Source organism: Phyllostomus discolor, chromosome X (assembly GCF_004126475.2).
Source record: "Phyllostomus discolor isolate MPI-MPIP mPhyDis1 chromosome X, mPhyDis1.pri.v3, whole genome shotgun sequence".
In the NCBI taxonomy this organism is placed as follows: domain Eukaryota; kingdom Metazoa; phylum Chordata; class Mammalia; order Chiroptera; family Phyllostomidae; genus Phyllostomus; species Phyllostomus discolor.
Genome location: NC_050198.1, coordinates 106,470,732 through 106,490,922, shown reverse-complemented (window position 1 = coordinate 106,490,922; position 20,191 = coordinate 106,470,732). Strand labels below are relative to the sequence as shown.

Genomic DNA, 20,191 nt, shown 5'->3' with positions numbered 1-20,191 from the left:
AAGCTCAAATAGACCAGACAAAGGGATAATTCTTGTCATGCTACTCAGAATGGCATGCAATTTAAAACTTAGGAGTTGTTTATTTCTAGACTTTTGCATGTCATATGTAAGGACTGAAGTTGGTCACGGGTCACTGAAATCACAGAACATGCCACTGCAGGTGGGGGGAGGGGCTACTTTATTTATATTTATTTATTTATATTTATTTATCAACGGCTGTTGAAATAAGGGAATTAAATGAATGTTTCTTAGTTTGTCACTAAATAGAATTTCCAGCTTTTTGATAGCTACGTGGACTCATAGTCATCCATATAATCAGTGACTTAAATAAATAGTATGTTCAACTAAAATTAATCTATAAAGTTCTACACTTAATTTATTTATAATCCGTTTTTTTCCATTTTATATAACCCTGGGTTGTTTGGAGCATCACTCTTTCTGTTAACCATTTAGTTAATTATAATTTCATTACTAAAAGCAAAGCTCTCCTTGTCATTGGCCAAGGTATTTTTAATGGATTAAAACTCTTGTCTTCAAAGGATAGTTCGGTCTCCTCATAAACCAGGAAAATATACTAGCATCACGAATGGCTTGTCCTAGAAAATCTCCTACGTAAAAGCTGACATCGAAAATCTACTACATTTAGAATGATTAAAAGTTTAAAAAGTTTAAATTTATTACAGCTTATCTATCTACAGGAAGACAATAATGATTCACCTACAAGAGACAGGGAGACAGAAAAAGATTTCAGCCTGAAAAAGAAAAAGATGAGAGGAAACTGTATTTTAAACAAATGGCATGTGAATGAGATATAAATAAAGCCATCCCAGATGGTAGGAGTTGTGCGTGAGAAAGTATTCGCATTAGCGGTATCTCAGTCGTACGGAGGGCGCGGAGGAGGCAGAGACGAATGAAGAGGAGGAGACCTTTGATCCCACAAATGGAAGTTTGTTTGCTTTTAACTTGACCTTGGTCCGAAATGAATGTGGAGCCAGTGGCATTGATTGAGAAAGAGCATAATGCTGTCAGATTTTTCTCGGTATACAGATATAAAATATGTATGAAAAGGGGGTGAGCTTGTAAAATAAGCTTTTGAAAGGCGATACGGCTTCATTTTAGAGAAACTGGAATCATTAATTAATTAATTAATCTGAAACTATAGAGCTGAATCAGCAACTACTGTTTATAGACTACCTTTCTATAAGGCACTTGGCAAATTGCATGTTTTCTGATTTTATTAATTGTCTTATATCTGTACTGATAGTAAAGGATACTTTTGATTTTGTCCATTCTACTGCAGAGGAATTGGAAGCATAGATAGCAAGTTTGAAATTAAGATATCACCACCTCTAGTATGGGAATTACCATTTTTGTCAAAAGGTTTTAGCTCTGGTCTCCAAACAGTTTTGCAGATAAATCTTGGCAAAAACGTATTAATAGCATCATTGCAGACCTAGCAAAAACTACATATAAATTAATGAAAAATTAATGAACGTGCTTGATAAAAATCTATGAAAGTAGATTGGGAAATTTTAATTCTTCTGAAAAAATGAAAACAAAAACTCCCTATGTTTTTAATGGCAGAATGAGAAATTTTACCATAATAAATGTTTTCCTCCTTCCTATCATTAGTGCAAAAAAGACGCTCTCTATAATGACTGTTATTAAGCTCCTTGGAGACAGTAACTATTTTTCAAACATATTTTCATCCCTCAAGACTTTGTATATTGGGCACTCATTAAGTATATGTTTAATTTAGATGACTAATTAGACTACCATATTAGTAATCAGTTATTGTTATAACTGAGACAATATGTAGTAAAACAGTTTTCCATTCTTTAGAATTTTACTTTCTTCTATGGGGGATGCAAGTAACTTTTCTTTGTTTACCTGCAAGTACAGAGGCATCGACATGTAGCAATTAAAATATAATACCAAGAAACATGCTTTCAATGTATCAAAAAAAGCAAATGAAAAACATATGGAAAGTTGTGGTTTCACTGTTTTAGTTTCTAAAAAATGCCTGTATGTTCTATTTTGATGCACTGAGCTTTCTAGTAATAAATATTTAACGTTTTATGGGGAAAAACACATTATCATATTTTTCGTAGGATGAGACTGATGGAGATGTAATAATTTCTGCAAACAAAAAAAAAAAAACAAACCCCAGTGCATAAAGAACATTTCAGAAATAGGGAAATTTAGCTTTGTTTTATAATTAAATTCAACTTAATATTCTCCTTTATCTGGTAGCCTCTGCCTACATTGAGAAGCTGAAATTTAATTTGTGGTCACAGCAATTTATTTGATCTAGTATGCTATTATAATATTTAATTATTTGCACTTTTTAATTTATTTAGGATCAAGACTGTAAACTGATAAATGCAACAGGGGAATATAATTTCTTTAGTATTTGATTTTGAAGTGAAAAGTTCTTTTTATGGGCATTTCACATTTTTTTACTAAATAATTTCTTCAAAAATGATCCAAAGTCACCTAAAAGTATAAAGCATAAATGCTCGCTGAAAGCATATAGCTTCATGAATAATTTCACAGATCAATGAAAACAAAATGAGAAAGTTTTCCCCAAAATGACCTTACTGGTTTTATCGTCACTTCTGAACAACAAGTTTTCATGTCTCCTAGAAACTATTTCCAACCCATCACTTTGGTTTCGATCTCAGATCAATGAAATATCATACTGTAGCTCATTAAGAAGGTGCCACCATAGTCAATATAAAGTGGTGCAGACACAGAATAATCTACACCAAGTAAACTACCCACATTGGGACATTTATCATCTCAGATTATTCGCATCGATCAGAATTATGGAAGCCAAGTAGATTTGTATAACGAATCTTCTTGTTTTCATTAAGGAGAGCTATATCCAGTCATTTTGTCTTGTATAAATATGCATTTCTATTGGGTTTTAACTCATAGCATTTGGCAGGCACAAAATGATTGGTTTTGACTTGGACACAGTGAACAATGGAACAACAACAGATAAGTCTGTACCTAAAAATAATTGACATAAAATTTAGCATTTCTTAGTTAGTCGGTATTACCAGGTCAGGGGGCAGGATGTGAGTAAATGTATCAACCTTGGAACCACATTTTATAAATTCTGCAATGGAGCTATCTGAAATGTACTATGTGCGCGTGGCCCATGTGGGGCTATTAATAATATTTAATGAAAGGCATTAGTGGACTAGGAGTATTAACCAGGACTCTGATAATAGCTATGAAGTCAAAAGTTACTTTATATTATTACTGTCACACTCTAATTGTAGTCAGACTTGACAGCAGCAATTGGTGAAGAGAATGACCTTTCTATTGTCATCTCCTGCCCCCGCGACTTGGGGTGCGCTTGGATAGTGACCCCCAACTTCCAGGGTCCTTAAAGTCATTAGCACTTGATCACCGTGTCTTTTGCTATTTAGCACAGATGAAAGTGGTAATCAGCATGTCATAGAATTCAGAGAAATAATGAGGAAATCACTGTATTTAATCTCTCGTGAGCTTGTCAGCACCAGGCAACTATGCTATCTAAAACAATGAAACACACACACTGTTTGCAGGCGGTTCCTGAGTCTTTACTGGTCACATAAGATAAAGAAACATTAACTCCTTCAGAATAATAAAGTAAGCCCTGGCTGGCATAGCTCAGTGGATTGAGCATGGGCTGCGAACCAAAGCGCCGCAGGTTCGAGTCCCAGCCAGGGTACATGATTGGGTTGTAGGCCATGACCCCCAGCAACCACACATTGATGTTTCTCTCTCTCTCTATCTCCCTCCCTTCCCTCTCTAAACATAAATAGATAAAATCTTTAAAAAAAAAGACTATACTATAAAAAAAAGAATAATAAAGCACCTTTGCCCTTTTTCTCCACAATATATTATTCAATGCCTCATTCTTGGCAATTTCATTCAACATTAACAAATCAAATGGTAGATAATAGTTTCAGATTTTGGATTTTCTCACCCAAGCTTTCAAAACAAATCTGGCTGTGACGTTTTTTTTCCTAAGTCCGACCTCTTGATCAACAGAGAAGATATTTTCTTCTCATTTACTTTTAAAAATAAAGACCAAATGTATGTTCTTTTTAATTAAAAAAAAAAAAAGAGAGGGAGAGAAACAAGAGCCTCAAATCATGATTCCGTGAAAAGACTCTACCCAGGATGCACCGTTTGTCTGAGGCCGATGGAGAAGATGAGACGGGCGAAAATGAGGGATGGCTTTGAATGAAATCCCCAATCTAAGAAACACTTGATCTCCACGCCGTCTGCATAAACTGGCAGCCTTTGCAACAGCGTTGCGCCTGCCACAGGGGACCTGATCAACATCCTGTCACTGAACTTGTGTAGAAATAATGCTGATGATATATACGAGGGAAGATGAAAATCCGAAGCAGAAAATGAAGACGTATGTGACAAACTAATTTCCCCTGAGTTCCAACCGTGGGAAGAAGTTGGTCCTTGTGGTTTCTATCTGTACCCTGAGTTTCAGGTGCTTGAGTTACACTTTTATTTGTGAGAATATTGGCTTCCCTATCCACAGATGAAATATGAAAAAAAAAGCTTTATAAATAACAGGCTAAAAAAACAATAAAGTGACAGACAGTTAAAGAGATATTGTCATTTCCTACTTCTGGCCGATAGCTGTCAAATATTGCCATATATAATAAATGATAATTATACACATACAGTAACTCTATGTATAATGTTCACTATATACCACATGTAATATATAAAATCTTTTAACTATATTATTTAATAACACTTATTAAAATATATTTATAATATGTAAGATCATATATGTATACACATATAGACACATGTATGTCTGTACACATATAAATATGTAAAGTTATACATTTTTAGCAAACATACTCTAAATTAATGGAAGTTATATCAGAATATCATGGGGAATTCTCATTTATAGTATTCTTTACTTAAAACATAGGGAACGGACTAGATTTGACTTCTGGTTATTTTTTAAGTGACAACCAACATGAAGAAATTGTATAGATGAGCCCTGGCTGGTGTAGCTCAGTGGTGAGCGTGGGGTGCAAACCAAAGGGTCGCTGGTTTGATTCCCAGTCAGGGCATGTGCCTGGGTTGTGGGCCAGGTCCCCAGTGGGAGCCACGTGAGAAGCAACCACATATTGATCTTTCTCTCCCTCTCTTTCTCTCTCCCTTCCCTTCTCTCTAAAGATAAATTAAAAAACACAAAACTTTTAAAAAAATTTTTAGATGAATCTTTTTTTTCTTAGACAGTAACCTCATCTCTTAAAAAGTTGAAAATTAAGCTTTTTAGTTTGATACAATCCTTTTCATTTATTTTTGCCTTTATTTCCCTTGCCTTTGGGGCCAAATTCATAAAATGTTCTCTATGACCATAAGTTTAGTACCTATGTTCTCTTCTATGTAATTTATTGTTACAGGTCTTCTATTTAGTTAGGTCTTTGATTTATTCTGAGATACTTTCATTCTCTATCCATTTTATAGAGTGTTTTAATTAAAATAGGTGTTATATGATTATCTTATGAAATACTTTTTCTGCATCTGTTGATAGGATCACATGATTTTTATTCTTTGTTTTGCCAATGTGCTATGCTGGGGTTAGGCCAAAAGGTTCATTTGTTTTTTTCTATAAGATGGCTCTAGTAGTGCTGAGTGGTCTGTAACCTCATTCGAAACAATTTTGTTACATTGTATTGTGACAGCTGCTGTATCAGCATGGGTTAAAAAAAACTGATCAAAATTGGTGATTTTTTGTGTAGCCACTTTTTAATATTGAAGTTGGAAGGAAATATGCAACATTTTCAGCCTAGTATGCTTTATCATGTGAAGAAAGGTAAAAAGCCAACGGAAACACCAAAACGATTTGTGCAGGGTGTGGACAAGGTGGTGTGACCAACCAAAGGTGGCAAAGGAAGATTCATGCTGGAGATTCCTCGCTGGACGATGAATACTCCATGGTCAGGTAGAACAGATGCAGCTGACAGCGATCAGATCGAGACATTGATTGAGAACAACAGTTCTCCCAAGTGGGAAAGAGCCGACATACTCAAAATATCCCAATCAATAGTTATAATGTGTCTTTTAATGTAAGGAAAAAACTAAACGGACTTTTTGGCCAACCCAATATAATGTGCCTTGGAGAAGGCCTCTTTTGACTGAGGGAACTAGGTGTTCGGTTCGTTCTTTGATGCGAGAATGTAGCTTTTTGCATAGGTTGGGGAAGTTATGATGAACTATGTGTGTGAATACGCTCTCCGTTCCCTTCTCCTTCCCTTCTTCCCATGGTTCTTAGCTTGCTCTTCCTGATGGAGGCAGACTGTTCTTGCATAGCTCTCTCACTCATTATGCCCAGGTCTCTCTCTCCTTCCCTCTGCATCATTTCTAGATCTCTGTATTTGGTATCGCGAATTCTTTCCTCCACCTGGTCCACTCTATTTCCTATGCTTGCTAGTTCAGTGTTTGTTTTGTTTTGTTTTTTGAGTTCTTCGTCTTGAGAATTTCTTATTGTGTTTTTTGTAGAGTTGGAATCTCTTTGATAAAGTACTCATTTCGTTTGTTGATTTGTTTTCTGAGCTCATTAAGTTTCCTGTCTGTATTTATTTGCATCTCATTGAGTTTTTCCAGAACTGCCAACAGGAATCCTCTGTCACTTCAGTCACACATTTCCATGTCTTTAAGTTTGTTTTCTGGTGATTTTTCTTTTCATTTTCTTTCTGAGCTATCTTGCTACCTTGGTTACTCTTGGTATTTGAGGGACTCCTTCTCTCCCTAGGCATCTATGTATGAGCGGCCCTTTTTGAGCAGATGACTAGGAACAGGTCTATTCTTTTCCAGTAGGTGGTGCAGAATCACAAGTATTTTAGCTGTGAAATCCCAGTGCTGGCCTCCACATCGTAGCCATGATGTGTGGGGTCGCATGGGCTGGGGGGCTGGGGAACCAGGCAGCTGTCTGTGTCACTTTGTCCTCCTGGTAACAGTGACCTCAGACCTCTGTGGTGGCGCCTCTGTACCTCAATCTGGGACCAATCACAGAGTTCACCCTGCTCATGGAAAAAAGTGATTCTGTAGTACCAGCCCTTGGATTTGCGGATTCTGTAATGTGTTCCACAAGGGCGAACAGAGGTGAGCTCTGGGGGGCCACGGGGTGGCCAGGCTCTGTGGCTTTGTCTGTCTGTCCGGAATGCCAACCGCCAGACAACTGTCTCTGGGCTCAGCCGCAGCTCCTCCTGCCCAGTCCTGCAGGAAAGCCCCCCCAATCTCTTTGCTCCCCCTGGCTGCTGGGAGGGGCCAGATGCAACCCGATCCCTCCCCTCTCGGGGCTGAGCCCCACCGTGAGCTTCTGGCTGCAGGGCTCTGTCTGTGGCTCATCTCAGCTTTCCTCCCTTCTCGCCTGCCCCATTCGGGCCTAGTTGCCCACCTTTACATGTTTTGATGCACAGATCTCTCAGGCGTGTTTGTGTGTTGAGCAGGGAATCTTTCATTGAGTTATAACTATTCCAATTGTTGCAGCTTCAAGGGGAGAGACCCAAGGGATCCCATACCTTTATTTTTGTTTATTGTATACATCTCCAATTTATAAGATTTATAAGATTTAGAAGATAGCAGGACCTCTTTGTGTGTAAATTGACCTATTTTTGCCTACAGATTTTCTATTTATCTCCCCCTTTTCTCCCCTTGTTGTCAGAACTTGTCATACAAATGTCCTATTTCTCTGGTTAGGATAAACTAGGATTTTGCTAGTCTCGCCTAGTCATCAAAAGCAGAACAAATTAGCATGAATTAACTTTTTATGCTACTCTGCAGGACAGAGGGTCTTTTAGGATGACTCCAGTCGGCCTACTTTTTTTTTCAAATGGTAACACTTAGTAAATTTTATGGATGAATCAAAAACATGTTGTTTTTTGGTAAATCATGTCTCTATCGCCCCAGCATACATACTACTTTCACGACAGGGACCTTTTGTAAGTCAAAGTTCTCCCTGTGGTAACGTTACCCATGCCACGGCCCTCTGCGCGCCCAGGGCTATACACTTTTTCTTTTTGTACCTGCTGCCCTACACATGGCCCAGTACTTCAGATGCGTCGCGTAGTTCGCTTCTGGCTTATCATACGTTCTAAAGCAGAGTGAGGTGTAGAGTATGTCTATTCTAAGACACATGTAAGAACTACTAGGGAGCCTGCCTTTTTGTCATTTCCTGGCAATCTCTCAAAGAACCTCGAACAAAAACATATTGTGACAGTTAAAAGAAAGCTAGTAGGTTTATTTGTTTCATTTGAAGTTAGTGAACAGCTTTGCGAGACAAACAAAAAAAATTGGGGAAGTTCATAAGCTGCCTAGAGGAAGATATCCAAAAATTATTATTGGACTAAAACACTGCCTTTTGAAACAATACCTGTTTTGGGATGGCTAGGTAGAGAGATCCTATTTCTTTTTTTTTTAATATTTTATTTATTTATTTTTTTTGGAGAGGGAAGGGAGGGAGATAGAGAGAGAGAGAGAGAGAGAGAGAGAGAGAGAAACATCCATGTGCGGTTGCTGGGGGTCATGGCCTGCAACCCAGGCATGTGCCCTGGCTGGGAATCGAACCTACAAGACTTTGGTTCACAGCCCGCGCTCAATCCACTGAGCTACGCCAGCCAGGGAGAGATCCTATTTCTAATATCTGCTTTGTATTTGGTCAAAGTCTTTGATTTGTACCTGTTGATTTTGACTTTCCAATGGAAGTGTTTTTGTTTAGGCTGTGCTAACCAATACGGTTGCCACTACCACCACATGTGATTATTAAAATTTAAGACTAAATACAATTTAAAATTCACTTCCATGGTAACACTAACCCTATTTCGAGTATGCAACAGTCACTCGTGGCCAGTAAGTACTATACTGGAGACCACAGAATATTAAAATGGAGTCATTGCAGAAAGTTCTATTAGTAGCTTTAAAGACAGAATGGGGAGAGGGGTCACGATGGAGATGGGGGGAAGGGTCCAGTCCAGGAATGTATATAAAGGACTTGTGGACAATGCGGGTGGGCAGGGCAGGGGGGAGCAGCAGGGGAAAGACTGGGACAAATGTAATTAAACATCAATAAAAAATAAAAATTAGAAAAAAAGATAGAATCCACTAAGCCTCACATTTTAATGAGAAGCCCAATGTTTTTTTTTAATTTAAACAATCTTTTTTTTTAGATTTTATTTATTTATTTATAGAGAGGGAAGGGAGGGAGAAAGAGAGAGAGAGAGAAACATCCATGTGCGGTTGCTGGGGGCCGTGGCCTGCAACCCAGGCATGTGCCCTGACTGGGAATCGAACCTGCGACACTTTGGTTTGCAGCCGGAGCTCAACCCACTGAGCTACGCCAGCCAGGGCAGGAGCCTAATGTTTTAAAACATCTCCAGAAATGTTCTATGCAGGCGTATGGACTCTTTAGTTATTGCTTACTCTTTCCGACTCGGCCCCTGGGAGAGGTCTGTCCATCCGCTCACGTGGCAACAGAAGAGGCTAAAGGTCACAAAGGTTAAGCGGGAGAGGGCATTTCTCATTTCACTCAACAGAAAACTGCGATCAGTATCTGGCTGCGTCCTGCACAGTGGATCCATTTCATTCATCGGATAAAGAGGTACCGCGGCGTGGGTTTTACCGAAAACCGTGCATTTATAAATAACCTATCACTTCGTTTTCTGTTGTTACTCCTTATGCTCACACACAAGTCTGCATTTCAATCCAGTTCACTCAAAGATCTGTAGCTTTCAATTCCTAAATGCATTTATAAACAAATATTTCTTCACAACAGGTTGGTATCGGCTGAGTAGTTTTCCCCTATTTTATGCCCCCTCCAAGGCCAAAACCTTTAGGTAACATCTTATCTGTGTGTTCTTTGAAGATATTTAACATTGAGCAGTATGTTCATCACAATCTGTTAATGAATTGTCAGAAAATATCTATAAAACTTTGAAAACCCCTTGATCGTATCTATATGCAATCTACACAATTGTCCTTTTATACATTTTGCAGTATCATTCATACGCATTGTACTATGTTACATAGCCAAATCTGAGTTTTCTACTACTCTATATACCGTATAGGTAATTAAATTATTTCAGAGAATATCAAATACTCCATTTAATTTTTCCTCTGCCTTCCCCATTCCAAGAGCCAACTAAAGGCAATTCTTCACATTAATTGGAGTTTTTTTCACTAAATGGCTTAGCTACCCTGTACAGAAATCTATGTTCTGTATCTTCAAAGAATTGGAACAAAATGAAAATATTTAACATTAACAACACGTTGGCTGAAATGTACTCTCATTTTGATGACTCGAAATGCTGAAATCTCTTACCTTGAGTTGAAAACCGTTAGGAAAAATATGTATCGTTATTGTCTATGCACACGTAAAAGTGTTAGTAATGAAAATTGTGTAGTCACTGCTCCCAGAAGTGTATCTGGCATATTTTCAATAGGCAAGATAAAGCTTTGTATCTAAAGTAATCACTGGGAAAAAGTGATAGGTTTGTGTGCTCGTAATTAATGTTTACATTTACTTGTTTAGGTCAAGTTTGTGACAGTCATTCCCAGACAGATTAAAAGTAAGATCCCGGGTCAGTGACTGATTTGTCGGTAGCAGCGCTGAATAGCCTGTCTGATGGAAACGCAAAATAGCGCGTGCTAATGAATATAGAGAAAATTAAGACCCAGATTAATCAACCCCATGCAACGGCAAACATTCTACTGATAAAATTTCTGCACCGCTACTTTGCTTAAAGTTTGAGAAATTGAGGTGATGACCCACTCAAAATTTTAAAGGCACACCAAGATCCTCATTTGTCTTTAAACACACCACGAGCTATGTGTAGGGGAGGGTTTCTGAAACGCACCGCAAGTAAAGAGTAGTTTTGGACCGCGTTTATCCCTATGTCAGCATCCGAGGCCGCAGGCACCGAGTAGCGAGAACCTATCAGCGAGTTCTCCGGCACGGTGATGTTGATGATCGTGGTCGGGAACGACGGTGCGTTGTCATTTATATCCTCTATCACGAAACGTAACTTGACCAGCCTAAATATTGCATCCGGCAAAACGGCCACCTCCACTTCATAAAAGCAATCGGCGTTATTCACGATCTCGGGGCATAACACCTCCCGGTCGATGTTGACGTTAGTGGTGAAGATGTCTCCGGTGTCCTCCTGGATGCGCACCAGCGGCGGCTCCCCAACCTTGTACACCAGCTTGAAGTTCAAGGGGACCTCAAGGGACACGTTCAGCATGAGCGTCAGGTTCAGGTCCCTCATCAGGTTGCCGATGAGGATGTTGTCCGGCAGCTCCTCCTGAACGAAATACTGTTTCATCTGGGCACTGGACTGGAACGTGATGCATACCAGGAAGGTCGTGAGGATATACGTCCGGGACAGGAAGGTCCGGGTCGCACGGGCAGCTCCAGCGCCCGTGCTCCCGTCCCTGAGGAGCTGTCGCAAAGGAAGAGGAAGAAATGAGCAAAGCCGACAGTGACATGCATGCTAATAATTAAAGTCATTACACAAAAACATTAGCATGATCAACACTATTACACCAACAGGTTGTTTTTCTTAAAGTTATTTTCTTTTTCTTTCTTTTATTTTAAGATTTTATTTATTGATTTTTAGAGAGGGAAGGGAGGGAGATAGAGAGAGAGAGACATCCATGTGCGGTTGCTGGGGGCCATGGCCTGCAACCCAGGCATGTGCCCTGACTGGGAATCGAACCTGGGACGCTTTGGTTCGCAGCCCGCGCTCAATGTACGGAGCTACGCCAGCCAGGGACAGGTTGGTTTTGAATCCAAGTATTATCGCATGGAAGGGAAACAAAACAAGAATTTATGTGTTCACCATCGATAAAATATATAAAATATAATATTGTAATATATCAACATAGTTAAAGGTACTAAAAATAATTAAAATATTTAATTCAATGGTTAAGGAAAAGTAAGGGGATGTGGTACCAATCACAAAAAGAAAGTCATTGCTCTTTCCTATACTATGCATTTCAAATGCAATTCCTTATTTGTAATGAAGGTTTATTATAATTTGGGGGGTGTTCTGTTCCAGGCCTCAAAATGTAAAGTAGATCTAAATAAAAGAACACAAGGACTCAGGACATATGAGGGACTTGTGGATTAGAGAACAGTCCTTTCACAGAAAATGGGGGTTGACATGACAAGTACCTAAACATAGGAACAATTATCATGTGAAAAGGGTAGTAACTAGTTTTTCTTTGAATGAAAGGAAAAGAATAACAATGAATTACAGAGAGCCAACTTTCAGATCAACGCAAACAAATGCCTGCTAAAACATTTTGGAAAAAATCGCTTTTCAGGACACAATGACTTCCATATCTCTGGAAGCACTGGTGGAGAAGACGGAGCACCCCATTAACTGCCCAGATTTATGATATAGGAGACGACATCCGAACACTCGGTGGGAGGACTGCCCCTCTCAGCTCTTGGAGTTTCTGTGTATACCTGGGAGAAAGTAGCCCGTGTGCAGTGGGTTTCATGTGTACACACTGAAGTACAAATTACCCCGCTTGACTAGGGTTTACAAATGACAAAGGTGCCCTGGCTGAGTGGATGGAGTGCAGGCTGCAAACCAAAGCATCGCAGGTTTGATTCCCAGTCAGGGCACATGCCTGGGTTGCAGGCCACGGCCCCCAGCAACCGCACATGGATGTTTCTCTCTCTCTCTCTATCTCCCTCCCTTCCCTCTCTAAAAATAAATAAATAAAATCTTAAAAAGAAATGACAAAGGCATTTGGAAACATTTTGCTCACTTAAAACAGTGAGTCAAAAAACAATCAATTTCCCTGGCTGTTTTATTCCTTGTTGCTTATTTTTTAAACTCACTAATATCTGCTAAATTATTTCCTTTCTCTGTCTACTGATAAAATTTGGTAAGAAATATTGATAGTTTGAAATTTGTTAGTTTTTCATTTTCCTTTATGATCAATTCTTATTCTCAACTAGATGTTTTTGATATAGCCTCAATTTTGTATTTTAAATATCTTTTATATCTAGTATCATGAAGCATTTAATGTGCTTCTAGACATTACTTGTACTTTGTTATTTATAAACACAATCAAATTTGTATCATACTGCAATCAATCCTATCAGATGTTACTGTTTATAATTAAATGATAGATTAATGCAGCTATCAATGTATTCAGAAGTTTTTCCAAGAGCAGCTAACAAAGTTCTCAATATTTATTGGTAATCAATAACATTCACAGTTTTACTAATGGTTCTAAAAGCAGGAGGACTCATGAAATACTATGTCTTGCTATAGATGTTATGTTCCAATTATGTCAGACCAATGTATTCTCTTAAATAATTTTCCAGCTGTGTAACTATATTATCAGCATTAAAAGTATACCTATAGCCCTGAGTGGTGTGGCTCAGTGGATTGAGTGATGGATTGCAAACCAAAGTGTCGCCAGTTCGATTCCCAGTCAGGACACATGCCTGGGTTGTGGGCCAGGTCTCCAGTAGAGAGCATGCAAGAGGCAACCACACATGGATGTTTCTCTCCTTCTCTTTCTCCCTCCCTTCCCGTCTCTCTAGAACTAAATATTTTTAAAATATACATATAGACAGGCCAGAAAACGTAAAAGTGGAGAAAAAGAAACTTTCCTATTTGCAACAGTAATACAACAATTGAGATGGTTTAGGTTATGAGGGGAAACGAGAAATGAGGTTGAAACACATGACTTTTTACTTTCTTATCCCTGAATTATGGGCTAGACCACTTTCTTGTGTTGAGTGATCAATGGCATTTATGAAATATTTCAAGTATAAGAGTAAGCAGTGCTAATGCTGAAGGCATTTTATCTCTCAGTAAACAACACAAAAAAGACTACTGCCTGGGATATTTTTAGCATCCTTTGCTCAGTGAATTACCGGCCTCATACTCCATCGTGAATGTAAGAGTAAAATACCCCATTTATACGTACTAACAGTTAAGACTCATACATACACATGTGGACTACACACTGTGAATCTAGGACATCTGAAAAAACTGAGTGTCTGTGAGCGTGAATGTATAAATACCATGCAAACACAAGCAAAATTCAAATGGGGACACTGACAATTGGAATTAAAACTACCACTCTATTCTTATCTTACCCTTAGGTATTCCACATTATTATAACTGGCAGAAGAGTACTACGGCGCATTTTTTTAAAACACCACACACGCATTGCAATCTCTCTGCACGAGAGGAGCGAGGACAATGGCCTAATTCCAGAGGGTCCCGTCTCCCTGCCCACTCTGAATCTGTTCCACTCTACCTTTGATGACGTCATCACATGAAACATTTTCACGTGTTATCATTGCCAATGTGTTTGGAGGTTTCAAAAACCAAGGCAGATTGAAAGCGACCAGACACTGCCAATCCTACAACCCAAGTGGATACACACATTGCAAACCGACAGTTTTGTGGGTTATCCAACCACTGTTTACGTCAACCATTTTCATATGCCAGGGGCTGTTCTAGGCACTGACAGGGGAGCAGGGAACAAAACCGAGAAACAGTGCCTGTCCTCGCAGAAGTTAGTTAATATAAACACTCCAAACCGTCTTTACTTTGGGAAAGAAGTATAATATGCCCAGGGCAGCAATATGCCTTGGCTGGCGTAGTTAGGTGGATTGAGCACGGGCTGGGAACCAAAGTGTCCCAGGTTCGATTCCCAGCCAGGGCACATGCCTGGGTTGCAGGCCATAACCCCCAGCAACCGCACATGGATGTTTCTCTCTCTAAAAATAAATAAATAAAATCTTAAAATATATATATATACATAAATACACCAATATATAACAAGCTCAACTCGGCCTGTCAGTCTCCATTATTGGATGACATTCTCCAGAAAACGTATTGTTATCTTTAAAATCAAAATGCTTCAAAATGCTGAGTTTAAGTCTTTGAATGACCACTATAGAACTTTAGCCACTAAATATGACTATAAAGGGGTCACTGCCTAGCTTTATAAAAGCATGATAAATTTACCTCAGATATTCAGGGAAAATAATCCCTGAGCATTTTCTCTCTCTCATGCACAAATGACAACCTTAGTTTTTTTTTACACCTTTCCTGCACATCCCACTCCTACGTAGCCTGGGGTTAGTTTGTAAATTGATAGGGAAATGCAAGTGGTGATTTTTATAGTCAAGGCGTACTGGCTGGGTAGGTGACAGTCACCCTCAGAGGATAATTATGATGATAATTAAGAGAAAGCAAAACCAGAAGTCAAAGAACTGTGAAACCGTAAGACATGAAAAGCAAAAGTGCAAGTTCATTTTCTAGGCTCTGGAAAGTCGAGTTCTAAAAAGGTAACTAGGTCTCTGCTATGCAATTCTCGAAAACTCAGACAACAAAAGTGATGTGGAAATGGTTTGTCATAAAAATTCCAGGGCATAATTTCCCTGGCATACCTGTCACCTTTTCCTTCATTGGACTATTGTGTTTAATTTGCGATATGCTCCAGGTAATTCTATAGGAATGAATGGCTTCCACGCCACCGTAATGAAGTCTCACACAAACTTAGGCGGCACAAGGCAGAATCTCTGTTGGCTCCCGTGGTTCTAATTATGTCTCTTTAGGTGAAAAATGCACCATAGAACCACCAGGAGACAGTCACTTCTTTGTTCAAAGCTGTTTTCACGGGCTGGGCGAATGGGCAGGTAGTTCTTAGGTGGACGGGGAGGACTCCAGCGCTGAAAGAAAAGGAGCCACTCTGGAGGCAAACAAAGTGGAGGAACTGATGTCGCCAAAGGTTTCCCAGGGGCTGAACGCCATTGCTTCGGGCCCGTCACCAACCTGTCTGCCTGTACTACACATTCTTGCCGTTGAAATGTCAAAATGAGAGATTTAATAAGGTCCTTCGATTCCATAAACCTGGTATTTTTATTGAATTCGATTCCACAATGCACACACTGATTGCATTTTATTTTGTATGGGCCTAATTCATTGTTTAGGGGCCTAATTTTGCACCTTCGCGTCTAACTTCTCCAAGAAGTAGACTCCATCACTGTTGCTTCCTACTCTAAAATGTTTATATATTGTTGATTTGAAACACTAACAAGCTTTCAAATCAGTTACTAATGGATGCTGACACAGCACTTACAAGATACTTTATGAAAGGTGCTCTTTCATATTAATGATTCGGGATTTTTGACAGGTGATATAGTTTGTAATATGGTTTCAAGGTTATTCAAGCAAGAATCACATTCTATATGGCAAAAATGCTCATCCATCATTATGTATTTTTATCACATTGGGATGAATTTAATGTTGATTATTTCAGTGTCTATTAATTATTCTAATAAATTGGGTTTTTAAATATCATATTATCATAATGAATAAACCCTAGACTCACAAAAGGTAAAAGGATAATTTCTATTTTGTGTAGCATTTTAATTGCTGTAAGTGATTTTAATCAGTTATTTCATTAAATCTCCGTAACAACTACCATAGTTTTCTGTGTATAATGTGTGCCCATGTTTTTGGCCCAAATTTCAGGAAAAAAGAAGTTTTTTAATATTTTAATTCAATTGTTTATTTATATTTAGAAACAAAACCAATTATCATATACCAAGGTATTATTTTGCATACAGATATCGAAATTGCTTTCTAGGTTTACATTTTTAACACATAAGAATGAATAATTAAAAACATTTAGATAGATGCAGAATTAGTACTCTCCATGTATAATGCACATCTTTATTTTTCCCATAAAAATTTGGGCAAAAACGTGCACATTATACATGGCAAAATATGTGTGCTATATATGAGTATCTCTGGGCAATTATATTACACTTTTATATCAAATAGGCATTAATTTCATACCCTATAAATCCCCCAGATGATGTTTTCAGAAAGTGAACAAATGGTGTGAATTTGTGACTTCACTGGGAATTTGTTAAATAACTTAGTTTCATTCTGAGAAATATAAAGATAACTGATTATTTTTATTCTTGTTCTCATGAGTTAGTCAAACAGTGAAAATACGTGATGACTTAGTATCATTTTCACTTGTGTCAGCTGCTAATTTATGAAAATCATGATGGAATAAGCAAATAAAATATTTACTTTATGGTGGTTGGAAACAAATCCTATTCATTGACTGTTGGGAACCATCCTGTCTGGTTTCGGGAGCTGTAACCCCGCTGACAGGCAAAAAGGCCCCATGACTAGGGGACCTTGGGCCCATAAGCCACTGAGACAAAGCTTATCTTCCTGGCAGGGGCATCGCCTCTGCCCCCTTTACTTCCCCCTGCTTGACCCTGGGTGGATGACTGGTTAGCCAATGATGAGCAAGATTCCTCAAGGGAGGGACAACCTAAGACAGACACAGTCGTGAAGGGGCCCTCAGGGAAGGACTTAGGGGAAGGAAAAGGGGCAACAGACCCTCACCCCTTGGCTTCGTCATAGCCTGAGTCCTCGTTCTATCTGTAAAAAGTCTCCTGATCTCTTGGCTGCCCGCACCCCCCACCTGGCTGAGGCCTGTTACAATGCTGGAGATGTGTACAGCCCTATACTGGAACAGGTGGTTTCCTGGGGGAGATCAGGCCTGAGAAAGAATGCATAAAAACCTGTGAAACCTGCTTTGCTAATTCCCTCTATTTACTTATTTATTTATTTTTAGAGAGGGAAGGGAGGGAGAAAGAGAGAGAGACACACATCAATGTGTGGTTGCTGGGGGTCGTGGCCTGCAACCCAGGCATATGCCCTGACTGGGAATCGAACCTGCGATGCTTTGGTTTGCAGCCCGCGCTCAATCCACTGAGCTATGCCAGCCAGGGCTAATACCCTCAATTTAAATGTTAAGGGTCCAAGCATGAAGTGAGTTTGTTTCCCCAGGTTTTATGGCCCTTTGATGTCACTATCTATCTGACCCTGACTCAGAGTAAGCCCTTAGAGTTCTTTGAATGTTGTCTATTGTTTGATCATTACTGCCCGACAATGATTGATGAGCTTTACATATATGCCCTGTATTCCTATGCAAATTGAACTCAATAAAAGCCCACTGAGAAAGAGGCTCGAGGCCCATCTCCTCTGAGAGACAGGCTACTTTTTCTCCCTGAGCAATCATGTCTTGGTGGACTTATTTCCATCCTTGGTGGCTGGGGGAAGCTCTGAAGCTCCCCACAATTGACTGTATGAAGAATGAATTGAGGTCAGATATTAGTTATTGGAAAAGAAATAGTATCTACCAATTTAGAGTTCCAAGGGGAAGGGAGATAACTTTCACTCTTCATAATGTGATTTTGGGGTGATATAAACCCACAATCAGGAGCTACACATCGTAGACCACTAAGCAAAAATGATGTAGCAACTTTTTAAAAAGCAATTTGCTACTTGGTTTACCAACTGCTTACTAACAGGTGCTTCAGACAAAAGGTTCATCAAAAAATCCCTCCTTTGAATGCTTATTCTTTTACATGTGTTTTAATATTATTCCCATGATTATTTTTGTGTCACTTCAAACACAAACTGGGTGGCACATTAAAAATGACTTCAGTGAATATATGGATAGAAAAACATGTGACCCGTAAATGGGACATATACAAACCACCTTTTGATAAATGTAATTTAGGATAGAAAAATACTTATGCAGAATCCTGGCTTTAAAAACTGAATTAGTGCCCTGACTGGTGTGGCTCAGTGGATTGAGCACTGGACTGTGAACCAAAAGGTCACTGGTTCAATTCCCAGTCAGGGCACAGGCCTGGGTTGCAGGCCAGGTCCCCAGTAGGGGGCGCTCAAGAGGCAACCACGCATCAATGTTTCCCTCCTCCCCCCACTCTAAAAATAACGTAAAAATCTTTTTAAAAAACTGAATTAGCACTTATAGTTTAATACCACTCCTCGTCTGTTCTTAATCTGCACAACAAATTTATCTGATGAGTTCAGCTCTCAAGGAGTTGCATCTATAGCAGATATAATTCAAATGCATTTACAAATAGCTCATACAAAGACAAATGATGCATGTAGTATTTGTACTATTTTTACTTTCCATTTCTTCTGAGTTAATACATAAAAAATATTTTGTGGATTGAGCAATATCCCTCAAACCTATGAGTTATTTCAACTGTATCCTAAATGAGTTTAATTCGAATCAGTTAATTCTAATTAACACTATTGTTCAAACTGCAAGATGAGCATTCAGAAACACCTTGCTGCATTGGTTAAAGCCTCATTAGAGAGAAGGTCTTCTGTTGGGTGCTGTTTCAACATTACTGGTATATTTTAGAGTGCACAGCATGAGTGGCAAAAAGGGTTTTTAAGTGTAAAAACCTATACAATACCCGAAGATTTACCTCTTTAAAAGTTAAGTAGAAAATTCATCTTCCATAAAATGTTTTAAATTAAAATAATAGTATAGACCTATACTATTTTATAGTGTAGTTCTCTACTCTGAATGCAAACTAATTATTTCAAATATTTACCAAAATTTTGCATGGACACTGTGTCAAATACACAGTAAGCGTTTAAGGAGTGTTTATTAGGTCTTTGGGTTTATAATTATTTTGTTTTCAATTCCTTTTTTCAAGTTCATAGTAATGCAAGAGCTAGCAGAGACTCCAAAAAGCAACAGAAGCATTATAGAACAACTCTGAGTGGTCTGATTTATTAAAAGGCCCACATTTTTCTTATGACTCTACTTTAAGCACAATCTCCTCTTGCAGGTACTTTCATTACAAATTAGTTTTTCAAACTAAAACTTAAGTGATCTTTCAATTAATTCTAACTTTGTATCTTTTCAAAACACATAGATTCCTCTTACTTGAAATTGTTTTTCTTTTTATCTTTTCAAAAGTTTACAACCTGATAACATTTTCAAGAAGAATATATTCAAAGGACATTTATCTGTAGAAATTAGGACTAGTTTTGAAATGCTTAAATTGACCAATGTATTCCTCTGAGTATATAGGAAACATATTGACTCATTGGATGATTTTAATTAATCTTTGAAATTTTTGAAGAACAAGTGCACTTCAGGGAGAGTAGGGAGTTAGTTTAGTTGGTTGAGACCAACACATCTCATAAAACCAAGTGAGTTTTAAAATATAATTTCCAACTAATATTGTCATCATGATTTTGCACTGAAAATGGTAAAAATTCAACTTCTCTAACATTCATCATTTTAT

At 38.5% G+C, this 20,191-nt stretch overlaps 1 protein-coding gene across 1 annotated transcript in view; it reads right to left on the bottom strand.

Annotated features, from left to right (window-relative positions):
* Positions 1 to 20,191, bottom strand: part of PCDH11X (protocadherin 11 X-linked) — a 388,808-nt gene that overhangs the window by 346,893 nt on the left and 21,724 nt on the right. Inside the window, exon 3 of the mRNA XM_036016380.1 lies at positions 10,896 to 11,480. Coding sequence (XP_035872273.1) covers positions 10,896 to 11,480 — 585 coding nt within the window. The remainder of the gene's footprint in view (positions 1 to 10,895; positions 11,481 to 20,191) is intronic.